Source organism: Pteropus alecto, unplaced genomic scaffold (genome assembly GCF_000325575.1).
Source record: "Pteropus alecto unplaced genomic scaffold, ASM32557v1 scaffold98, whole genome shotgun sequence".
NCBI classification, from domain to species: Eukaryota; Metazoa; Chordata; class Mammalia; order Chiroptera; family Pteropodidae; genus Pteropus; species Pteropus alecto.
The window spans coordinates 14,834,159-14,846,992 of record NW_006443570.1 but is presented as its reverse complement, the minus strand read 5'-3'; the positions used below and the strand labels follow the sequence as shown (position 1 = coordinate 14,846,992).

At 33.6% G+C, this 12,834-nt stretch overlaps 1 protein-coding gene across 9 annotated transcripts in view; it reads left to right on the top strand.

Annotated features, from left to right (window-relative positions):
• The window catches only part of SYNRG (synergin gamma), a 69,566-nt gene that overhangs the window by 15,394 nt on the left and 41,338 nt on the right, over window positions 1-12,834 (top strand). For 6 of the 9 annotated variants that reach the window (XM_015599322.2, XM_015599321.2, XM_015599324.2 and 3 more), the window contains exons 4-9: window positions 5,586-5,716; window positions 6,380-6,485; window positions 7,021-7,132; window positions 9,909-10,118; window positions 11,090-11,350; window positions 12,039-12,116. In XM_015599322.2, the coding sequence (XP_015454808.1) occupies window positions 5,586-5,716; window positions 6,380-6,485; window positions 7,021-7,132; window positions 9,909-10,118; window positions 11,090-11,350; window positions 12,039-12,116 (898 nt within the window). The remainder of the gene's footprint in view (window positions 1-5,585; window positions 5,717-6,379; window positions 6,486-7,020; window positions 7,133-9,908; window positions 10,119-11,089; window positions 11,351-12,038; window positions 12,117-12,834) is intronic. The other 3 variants (XM_015599327.2, XM_025041550.1, XM_006924927.3) reach the window with 2 other exon arrangements.

The following is a 12,834-nucleotide window of genomic DNA, read 5'->3' as shown; positions in this document are numbered from 1 at the left end:
CCTTTATTGTGTTGAGGTAGGTTTTTTCTGTTCCTAGTTTGTTGAGTGTTTTTGTCATGAAAGGGTGTTGAATTTTGCCAAACGCTTTTTCTGCATCAGTTGAGATGATCATGTGATTTTTTCCTTCATTCTGTTAATGTGGCATATTATACTGATCAATTTTCATATGTTGAACCATCCTTGGGGAATAAATCCCAGTTGGTCATGGTGTACAGTCATACGCCACTTACCAATGGGGATATGTTCTAAGAAATGTGCCATTAGATGATTTTATTATTGTGTAAACATCGTAGAGTGTACTCACACAAACCTACATGGTATAGCCTACTGCATACCTAGCCTCTGTGGTATAGCCTGTTGCTTCTAGTCTACAAACCTGTCCAGTATGTTACTATACAAAACAACACAAGATTAAATCAAGCACAAGAGAATGATACAATCAACAGATGCGGTTAACATGAGATGTATGAGTCCGCTGCTGGCATAACACAATATACTGTTTTATAGCAGAGTTGTTTTTTTTATAAGTAGTAAGAGTACACTCTAAAATAACAAACGTATAGTAGAGTAAATACATAAACCAGTAACATAGTTGTTTATTTTCATTAGCAAGTATTATGTATTGTACGTAATTATATGTGTTATAATTTTATATGACTATCAGCTAAGTAGATTTGTTTATACCAGCATCACCACAGATATGAGAGTAACATGTTGTGCTGTGATGTTACCACAGCTACGATGTTACTAGGTGATAGGAATTTTTCAGCTGCATTATAATCTTATAAGACCACCATTATATATGGGGTCCATCGTTGAACAAAATGTCATTATGTGGTACACGATTGTATAATCCTTTCAATATGCTGCTGAATTCTGTTTGCTCATATTCTGTTGAGGATTTTTGCATCAGTATTTATAAGGGATGTTGGTCTTTAGTTTTTCTTTCATAGTGTCTTTGTCTGGCTTTGGTATCAGGATTTTGCTGACCTCATAAAAAGTTAGGAAGTGTTCCCCTCTTCAATTTTTTGGAAGTTTGGGAAGAACTGCTATTAGTTCTTTGAATGTTTGGTAGAATTTGTCAGCAGAGTCATCAAGTCCAAGGCTTTTCTCAAATGAGTGTTTTTGATTACTGAATCAGTCTCAGTAACTGTATAAGACTGATTCTTCCCATGTTATTCTTCTTTTCAAAATTGTTTTAACTATTCTAATTCCTCTCCCTTTCCATATAAATTTTAGAATAATGTTATCCAGATCTATAAAAACTCTTGCTGGAGTTTTGATAGGAATTATGTTAAACCTTATATCATTTTGTAGAAAATGGACAGCTTTAATATATAGAGTCTTTGAACATATGAACATGATATATCTCTCCATTTAGGTCTTCTTTGAGTTTTTCATCAGTGTGGTGTAGTTTTCAGCATGGAAGTCCCATAAATGTTTTGTTCGATTTACATCTAAGTATTTCATTCTTTTAAGTAATTGTAAATGACATTGTATTTTTAATTTCAATGTCTTGTGTTCATTGCTGATATATAGAAATACAATTAACTTTTGTATGTTTGTCTTGTAACCTCCAACCTTGCTGAACTCACTAGTTCTGGGAATTTTTTTATAGATTCCTTAGAATTTTCTACATAGACAGTCATGTCATCCTTTTATCAAATTTCAGCATGCCATATTTGCTTCACATTTTTAAAAAGAATTGAGCAATACATTTATAATTTTCTTCCTCTACTTCCCCAGATATAGTTATCATTATCATGAATTCATTGTTTATTGTTCCCATATGTATTTTTGTACTTTTATTATATATGTTTGTAAATTCATGAACACTGTATAATTTTCTAGGTTTCAATTTTTTAGTTTTACATAAGTGTGTACCTTTCTGCATTTGCTTTTTTATATTTAACATCATTTTTCCGCAAGATTTATCCCTTTTATAGAGTGATGCCAAGTTCATCTAGCTGCTGTGTTGTATTCTATTGCATGAATTTATATTCTTCTATTGATGGACATTTAAGTTGCTTCCATTTTTTTGCTATCTGTTTTGGTTTTATCGATTTCTATGAGTTTATCATATATTCTGGATTCTAATGTTTGTGGTTATTTGTGTTGCCAACATCTAGACTTTGGCTTGTCTTTTAATTTTCTTTATGGTGGCATGTTCTGTAGAAATTAGGTCAAATGAATAAATTATTTTATAGTTTGAGCTTTTTATGTCATCTAAGACACAATCCTACCCTGAGTTCATGATATTTCCTTATTTAAAAATTTTCTTATATTGGTCTTTACCTGGAGTTTTTCTTTGTTATCATTGTGAGGATGAAGGATCTAATTTTATCATTTTCCATTTGAGTAGCCACTTGTTTCCAATAGCCCTTTCTTTATCAATAGCCCATTCTTTACCCATTGATTTCTAAGATTACTCCTATAATATCAGATTTCTTTATAATTTTTGGCTTCATTTCTGAGCTCTTCTATTTGTCCCATTGCTATATCTGTGTGTCCCTACATCAATAAATATCTTACTGTTTTAATTATTCTAGCCTAAAATAAGCCTTCAATATCTGGTAGTATGGCTCCTCCTTGTTCTTTTCTTAAAGAATTATAGCTATTCATGGTCTTTTCACCTTCAGTATAAATTTTAATATCAGCTTGTCAAATTTCACATAAAACCTGTTGGGATTTTAAATAAAATTTACATTTTTACTCTTTTAGTCTTACTGTCGTACTTTTCCATTTAAGTCTTCAGTAGCCTTCAGTGTCCTTCAACTTGGAAGTAAACTTCTTTGTCTGTAGTCTTTTTGGTAGTTTATTGGATGTATCTCAGATTTCTGAGTTATTCCTTTTTGTGTGTCATTTACTCAGTGTATAAGGAAGGATTAGTATCTCTTAACATTTTGGTTTATCTAGATTTCAAAAGAACGTATAAACTATATGAATGTATAACCTTACTTTTCAGGAGTAGGAGAAACACAAAGTGCCATTTAGTAAATTTAAATCTGGAAGAACAGCATTTTGCAAATAGGAAGGTAATGTGCATAACAATACCTTTACTTCTTTCATTTTTTATTATTTTTGTAGAATATCTCACTTTATCTTTTAGCTTATATGATTTGAGTGGTTTCTTTTGTGTTTTATGTGCCTTGGGTAAACTAAGTCAAATTTAAAAAGAAATTTAATCTCTCACCACATACACAAAAAAATGGTAATTATGTGACCTGATGAAGGTGTTTGTTGGCTAATGCTGTGGTGGTGATCATTTTGCAGTATATATGTGTATCAGATCAACATATTGCACACATTAAACTTTCACAATGTTATATGTCAGTTATACCTCAGTACAGCTGGAAAAAATAAGGAAACTTCAGAGGATTGAAATCTTCCATAGTAGGAGACCTGTGTTGGGGATCCATTTGAGATTTGTAGCCAGAAATTTAAAATGAATCCCCAAGGATTTTCTTGTTAGCAAGGTTCAGTGCTTTAGGTATAAGGATAAGAGGTAACTAGTTGACTCTTACCAGGGGTGAGACCATTCCAGAACGTGAGAGGTAAGGTAGTTAAGAATGGTTACAAGGGTATTTAATATTGAACACTGGAATCTAAATTGAGCAAGAAGAGAAGTGAGGACGTGATGAGGATGGTGGATAGTGGGAAAAGTGGTAAGATTAATACATGTGAGGTATTACTAAGATGAGAGTATTGCTGGAGTGCATGAGCTGGAAGGGTAGGAGGTAGTGGTCAAATGTCGAGATGCTTAAAATCAAGATTTTGGAGATGATGCAGTTATTGGAGCGGATGATCAAAGATATGACTGTGGAATAGGAAGCCGGAATGGTATGTCGGACATGAGATTGTGTGATGTAGAGATCAAAGACCTGAAAGGCCTCTGTGTTAGATGTGTCATCCACATGATTGACATCACCAAAGGCAGTTTAGGAGTAGAATAGAAGATAGCAAGGTTCTGAAGGCTTCAGTTGAAGAATGAGGGAGTTGAGAGTAGATGGCATAAACAAGGCAGGAAATTAAACGATGAAGTCCAATGGCCAGAAATTGAAACATATTCAGGTTTTTGAAGGAAGAGAGAGGGGAAAAGGTTTAGAAGAATCAAGGAGGGATATTCCCCATCTACAGGAAATGTGGAAGAGGAGTTGCAGTCTCCAAATGGAAGGGCTTCCAGCCTGGTTTTAGTTAGGGAACAAAAGGGGAACCTTTCAGGGAGAAGGTTGAAAAGTAAAATTTTCACCCAGTAAGAATTAGCCATTATCACCATTATCATTGTCATCAACATTATTATTAATATTAGATTTTATGACTAGCTATTATGTAATACTGTAACTTCCTTCTGGACACATCAATAAACTTTATACTGCTATATTGATATATCATTTATTATTGATTAAGTATATTTTGTTTTCTGTAAAAGTTTGGATATCAGCCTATGATAATCATCAAAATATTCTTTATTCATACATATTGTAAAAACACGTTTAATCTCATTTGTGGAATAACTACCATATGCCAATCTTATCTATTGCTGGAAATACAAAGATTTGTAAGTTATGAACATGATTGACATCACCAAAGGCAGTTTAGGAGTAGAATAGAAGATAGCAAGGTTCTGAAGACTTCAGTTGAAGAATGAGGGAGTTGAGAGTAGATGGCATAAACAAGGCAGGAAATTAAACGATGAAGTCCAATGGCCAGAAATTGAAACATATTCAGGTTTTTGAAGGAAGAGAGAGGGGAAAAGGTTTAGAAGAATCAAGGAGGGATATTCCCCATCTACAGGAAATGTGGAAGAGGAGTTGCAGTCTCCAAATGGAAGGGCTTCCAGCCTGGTTTTAGTTAGGGAACAAAAGGGGAACCTTTCAGGGAGAAGGTTGAAAAGTAAAATTTTCACCCAGTAAGAATTAGCCATTATCATCATTATCATTGTCATCAACATTATTATTAATATTAGATTTTATGACTAGCTATTATGTAATACTGTAACTTCCTTCTGGACACATCAATAAACTTTATACTGCTATATTGATATATCATTTATTATTGATTAAGTATATTTTGTTTTCTGTAAAAGTTTGGATATCAGCCTATGATAATCATCAAAATATTCTTTATTCATGCATATTGTAAAAACACGTTTAATCTCATTTGTGGAATAACTACCATATGCCAATCTTATCTATTGCTGGAAATACAAAGATTTGTAAGTTATGAAACCTCTTCTCAAAGAGTATGGATTAGTGAGCTCATTAGAATATAACATGTGTGTGTGCACGTTTCCATATACACGCAGCCAGAAAGATTTTACACACACACATGCACACGCACACAGTCAGACTGTTAGCAGTGGTCACCTCTAAGACAGTGAAGAAAATAAAAGAGGAGAAACGTTAAGGGGAGCTTACCATTTTTAGCCTTTTAATCGTAATTAAAAGATTTTTAAAATCTTAATAAAATGCATTTATATAGTTCAATAATAAAAAAATATTAAGAATTTATGAAAGTTACAGTTTTTCTTTGTAATAAGTAAAAGGAGAAATTGTGTTTTTTATGCCTCTGTCCTTTTCTTCTAGGCAGGGATACCAATGGGACCAATGCCAACAGCGGGAATGCCTTACCTGGGACAAGCACCATTCCTGGGGATGCGTCCTGCAGGCCCACAGTACACTCCAGACATGCAGAAGCAGTTTGCAGAAGAGCAGCAGTAAGGGACCTCAGGATTCAAGGATAAAGATACATGATAGCAGTTATTTTTAAAATTGTCACATATTCTCTGGTGTAGATTTGAAGCTGAGACAGTCACATTTTCTTTAAAACTCTTTAAAATACTTTTAAGTCTAAAGCAAGAAGGGAACTTAGAGATTCTCGAATTTACCCTCTAATTTTACATCTAAGGAAAGTGAGCTCCAGAGTAATGAAGCAACTTGTCAGTCCAGGTTACATAGTTAGGTGCAAAGCCTGGACCCAAATGCAGGTCTCCTGATTCCCAGAGTGTTGCTCTTCCCTTTGACACAGCTTCCCAGGTGGAAGTTTCTCTTTTAATATGCAGAACAAAGTGTGTTTTTACCTTGTCTACCTCCCTGTCTGTTTTTTGAAATTACTTTTGAATGCAAAAGGTTGTCTCTTCCCCTTGCAAATTAGACAAATTCTATCATTTAGAAAAATCATTTACAGACTCATTTCATATATTTTTAAATTAATACAGTGTGAAAATAGGATTGTCATAAGAAAATTAGATATAATTAGCAGAGTAGTTTTTTAGTTCTAAAAATGTAAGATCTATTGCTGAAATTGTTAGTGGAAATATGAATATAACACAGTTGATGGTCCCTGAAGCTGGTTCTTTACCACGTTGTTCTTCCCTCAGAAAACGATTTGAACAGCAACAAAAGCTCTTAGAAGAAGAACGAAAAAGACGCCAGTTTGAAGAACAGAAGCAAAAGCTCAGACTTCTGAGTAGTGTGAAACCCAAGGTAATATTTTCTGCCACCCCTCTACTACAACACACGCACACACACACGCACACACACCCTGCATGTGCACCTTCACACTCATTCAGTGGATTTTGTCATTTAGGCACCAGCCCAAGGTGAGGCTATGGTTGATTTCATTTTAGTTTAAGTCCAAAAGTGAAAGATTTTAATTCTTTTGTAAAGACACACTATTATTGAGGGGAATACGATATCAGCCAATCTCCTCAACTCTATCTTGCTACCATTGAAATGTTTGTAATCTTTTCTTGGGAGCATTAGTACAGAATACTTAATATCTAACAACTATATCCTAAAATGTTTATAAATGCGTCTTTAAATATTTATATTCTATAGAGTGTCATTTTGTGCCTTAGTTTTAGACACTTATCAGTGTTTTCCTGACTTGGAGAATTCACTATAAAAAGTATATAATAAAAGTATTGGGAGCAGACTAATATCTTCACTTTTAATTGAGAGGATTTAGGACGAAGTGAGAGATAAGTGAAGAAATATACATACATTTATTGTCTCTTAGACAGGAGAGAAGAGTAGAGATGATGCTTTGGAAGCCATAAAAGGAAACTTAGATGGGTTTTCCAGAGATGCTAAGATGCACCCTACTCCAGCATCGCACCCTAAGAAACCAGGTAGTTTTAATTTTAAATTTTTCTTTTGTTGGAAGGTGATTTATAGTCCCTGTGTGTTTAATTGGCCATGATATGTATGTGAAGAGTCAATGCTGAACTGTTCCTTCAAGTACAGATTTAGATGTTTTAAATTTTACAGTGGGTTAACAGCTCTGATCGGTAACTATCTTAGGAAGAGAAAACCTCTTTGTCTTCTAGTAAATATCAGTACGACAATTTCACTTGTAAATCTTTTGTATAAATGAGTATGTTAACATTAGTAAAATCCATTCACTCAAAGCAAATGTAATAAAGGAGTTTATCATTTTATTCTCATTGTTAAGAACTTTACTTTTTATGACGTAGTTCACATTTTACTCAATGTGATTAAACTTGCAAATTTTTTAATGCCTCTTTAAGAAAGTGATGAGGGAAAAAAGTCACAGGTTTAATAATGCTCCTTGTGAAATTTTAGTTTCTTTAATACATTTCTTTGTAGTTTTATTATCATTTATCATCAGATAAGCAAAAAAAAAAAAAAGTGCCTATCTAGAGCAGGGTAAAGGGATCCTTTTTGTTTTTTTTGTTTTTTGAACATTAAGCAGTTGAAATGAGTGTTTTACATAACTGTTACCACATCCTTTTTTTAAAATTTGATATTCGACATTTTATTCTCAACTGATTTCAAGAATAACATACCATTAATAGGTGAACAGTTTTCATAAATCATTCAGCCGATCAAGTACTATTTTCTGCTGGCACAAATTATATTGATAAATTTTATCATAAATTCTTGTATTATATCACCTTATATAGGTGATGTCAGGAGGGAATAATCTAACATTGGCACAGTAACCAGTTCTTGACTTTCTGGGACAGCTTTGACTCTATCCTATTAATTTCATTTGTTAGATTATATATCAGGTTATCATTTCAAAAATATGCCTCAAAGTAAAATAAAGCATATGTAAAAATGAAAATTATAAGCTGAATAAGCTAGTCAAGAAAAAATTTAAGAATGACATTGGAATGCTAAAACTGGACCCAGCGTGGAACTTAAGAAAAGGAGATGGCGGCAGAGAGGACTGGTCATTGTTAGGTCAGACTCTTCTGCCCATATTGAGTGCCCTTTTCAGACAACCAGATGTAGTTTAACAACCTCGATGTTAAATGATGAATTAATGTTTTGATGTTCAAATAATCTTGCAAGTTCAAGCAACGTGCATGCAGTTAGCTGTTTTTAGTTAACTGCTTCATGATTAGACAAAATTTTCAGAAGCATGCCCAAGGAAATTTCAGAGCTTTTCCAGTTAGAGTTTTATACCTAGGCCTAAAGCATATAAAAAGAGTTTCCAGCCTTTTTACCACAAAAGGCCTCTTTTAATCCTCCCCTCATAGACTATTTATCTTAAAATACTGAGTAGGCAAACTGTATTGACTATATAATTTTTGTACTTCTTATTAATCATATAATGAGCTGTGAGAGAGTTGATAAGCCAAAATACATGCCCCACAGAATTAATATAATTCCAGTGAGGTACAAAGAAACATTGGTTTAGCCTTTGCAGCCTTATTGCTAATAAATAGTCAGGGTTCATTTAAAAAACTTTCATAGTAGCTTTCAGTTTTCCATTACTACTATTTTCTACCAGTACTGGTCTGAGAACCCAAATGGAGAACTGAAATCCGCTCTCAGTAACCATTATCGGGTTGGAATTTATTGTGGCATGGCTTTTTTCTTTTTTAAACAAAATTAAGGCAATAATTTTGCATACTCATTTCATATCTTTCATAGAACTTCCAGTGCTTATAGGTTCTATTTCACAGATCCAGAAGTGTCCAAAAAAAAGCACATAGTGTTCTCATTTTTCAAATGAGAGCCTTTTTAAAAAAAAGACTGCCCCTCGTGACATTAGACTTTAGTAAATATTAAAGCAATTCAAAGTAGTTAAAAATATGACAATAATAGTATTGTTAATGAGCCTCATATTAAATGTAGTCCCTGTAGAGGGACTTATTACATAAGTGGCTCTCACATTTAAAAAAAAGCCACAGTGATGTTTATATCATTTAAAGTCAAAGATCTTTTAAACATAGTCCTCAGTCAAGGTTTCATTTCTTAAACTGACTGTTGAGTTGTTTGACTTAGCACTTTATGGTGTCCCAGTTTTAATGCTTTTCACAAGAAAATATCACATTGGTAATGTGTTTAATATTGTTGTCTTTTGTAATTTTCATTCCTCATATGGTAGATTTACTGAAATGTGAACTGTGCAAAGTATGTGGGTTAGCAATGATATATTAAAAATCACAAGTATGTATTAGCCTCATGAAATCATCAGAGTATATGTCTATCCAAAACATCTTCAACAGCATTTGGTAGGTTTTCTTATTTCTGGTGTATATTGCTTTGAGAATATTATCCAGAAAAACAGATCACTTGAGTTTCAAAAGTAATCACCACCTTGATATAAATTATTAATGGTCTTGGTGGGGGTGGGGAGGGGCGAGAATAGTAATAAAAGAAGGAAAGAAATTTTGAATTTTACAATTTTCTGTTTTTGAACCAAATGCAAAATAGCTATAAAACACTTTTTAAAAAGAAAAAAATTGTGTAAATAGACATCAGTGTTTTCGCATTCATTGTATAATTCCATTTGACTTGTTACATGTTATTTCTTGTTCACCTCCACTGTTCTTGTTTAGTATATTCTTTTAAAATTTTACCACATCTTAATTTCTTTCTCCCCATTGATATTCATTTCCATGTGTTTCATTACCATTTTCCATTTTGCAGATTATCCCACATCATCTCATTCTACTAAAACTGTCTCCCCATCACCTGCCTTTCTTGACGAAGAAGAATTCAGTGACTTTATGCAGGGGCCTGTTGAAGTTCCCACATGTGGGCCTTCTTCCACTTCCCAGCCTTTTCAGTCTTTCCATTCCACCACCCCACTTGGCCAGTTGCATACACAGAAGGCTGGAGCACAGCCTCTCCCTCCAGGTCAGATTCCAGTGTCTTTTGCCTTACATGGTGTCCCTAGGCAAACTTCTTATTTCTCTCCTGCTTCAGCCTTATACAAGGTACAGGGAGCAGGTAACTCCCGGAATATTAATGAAGTATTCTTAAGATAATCTAGGATCATTTATTTCTCTTATATAAGTAGAAGAATACAATGTTGTTGGCAAAGAAACATGTTCCTAAATATATGATTACTATCGAAATCCAAAGAATCTAGATTTTTAAATTCAGGGCTAGGCAGGCTCACTTTCCAGAAAAGTGATTTAAAACTTAAGCTCCTAAATTGGGAGCTGTTTAAACCACCTTAGAACTTTAAAAAACAAACTGATGTCCTTAGGAGATTACTCTTGTTTGTGAAAATCACCGTTATCGTTTTAAGAATGATGAGCCAGGGAAAGCTGCTTTAGAAGGTCTCTAGTTTAGGTTCTTCATTTACTATCAGTTTGCCCTCAGACAAATCTTTAAACATTTCTGTACCTCAGTTTTATCACTTGTGAAATAATAGGGGAGGGGCAAGTTACATACTATGTTTTGAGATATAGAATAGTGCTGAGAGGAATCTTTGCCGTCGTGTCGTTAGTCCAAGCTTTCTCAGTTGGCAGATGTAGAAACAGACCCAGAGATGATGTTACTGACCAAGGGTCTCCCCAGTAGTTAGTGGAAGTGCCTGTATCTTGTAAGGATGGCCAAATTTCTAAGGTATTACTCTTTCCACTGTACCATTCTTCCTACTGTCTCATAAAATTCTTGAGAATCAAAGTATATAATGATATTTAAGTACTCTAAAATCTCTAAGTCTCTTAAGCCCTATGCAAATGTGCAGTGATTGGATTATTTCAAAATTTGCATTATATGCGGCAGATTCCCTTTAGAATCTGGGGGTGGAAATAGATGATTGGAAAAATTAGAAATCTGCAGTTATATACAAATAATCCTTCATGCTGTTTGTTTAGGCCCTTCCTTGGAGGAGAAGCTCCTAGTATCTTGTGATATAAGTACATCTGGGCAGGAACAAATTAAATTAAATACTTCTGAAGTTGGGCACAAAGCCCAGGGCCCAGGTTCCAGTAAGAACCATCCCAGTTTAACGGCCAATAACTGGGGTGCTGTAGATGGACGTGTAAGTGGTACCACAACTGCAGAGGCAGAACAGACTTCAGACCAAAACCTGCCCATTGAAGAGAGTGGTGAGCTCATGAAATATTCAGCAAAAAGTTCGTTTAACTAAATGTCGCTCAAGTGCTAACACCTTAAGCATTAATCTTAAAATGAATGCTGCTTGATTTTGCTAATCAAAATTTTGCTTAAAATATATTTAATGCATTCCTTTCTCCAATTAACCCCTACGATTTTGCTCTCAATTCTTTCAACACCTGTTAATCTTTTAAAAAAAAATTTTGACAGTTTTTTAATCAGAATGATTTCTGAAATTTCTTTTACAAAAACTTTTTCCCCCTCTTGCACTTCATGTTCTTCCATAAAGTTTGAAAAGTTAAAATTTAACTTGAAAAGTCACCAATGAGAATATAGTTTTGCTTCTCTGAAATAAATCATACACATTGCTGCCTAAAAGAGATCAAATTTTTCTAAATTCAGCTTGCAGAGATGAATTAGAATGTGGGCAGCTTAGGAGGTAAACTTTTGTAATATATGTGAAATGGTGCAAATCCTGTAGTGATTCAGAATATTTATTTGGTACATCTTAGGGTTTTTTTAGTTTACTCTTTAGGACATAGTTAATGTATCAGAGTTGTTTAGAAACCAGATCTTTTAGTTGTATTGGTGACTTTTTTTTAGTGTCTCCAGCCAGTGCTCTTTTGATAAAAAACCATGAGTCAGTGTGATTTCCTTATCTTGTACATGGACCATTATATACATTAAATAATGTTCCTTGTCTTCTAGGTGTAGGAGTATTTCCCTCACAGGATCCTGTTCAGCCCAGAATGCCTCCTTGGATTTACAATGAGAGTTTGGTTCCAGGTAAATAAGCTTCTTTGTCCAGAATTCCCATCTGGATATTTTGCTTTAAATGTTGAAAATAGTTAATATGTTTGTTACAAAATACGCAGAAGGACTTGTAACTTTTTTCTTTTTTTTTCTTAAAGAGTACAGAAAGTTAAATAGATCTAGTATTTCGTAATACTGCCTCATATATGAAATAACTAAATGTCAGAGAAATGTTTTTGCTTTCATGTTTTATTGACCATCAAATACATTATTTTTAAAAGATTTTCTCAGATTTATCATGCTTTAAAAGACATTATCAAATATTTATTTCATAGATTATTAGAAACTTAACCGGACTCCTGATTAATTTATATTTTTAAAAACAATCTTATTACTTTTTTGTAATGTGATATTATATGAGGTAAGAGACCGTGGCATCTTTTCTACACTAGAAGACAATATTTACTTATTTCTTGAAATATATTATTACCGCTGAGCCAAAAAATCAGTAAGGAGCACATTTTGTATTCAACTGATACAAGGGAAAAGTCTATTTAAGCTATGGTTTATGTACCCAGAATAATGACTATTACAGCAGTATATGTTAATTGAAATAAATTGTAACTTATTCAATTTACTCTACTTTGCCAACCCCTTGTAAACTAAAGGTATCAGATCTTTAGTTTCCTAGATTGGTTGTAGACTAAAGTTGTTCTACACTTGATTAAATAAAAGCCATGCAAAAAATCCC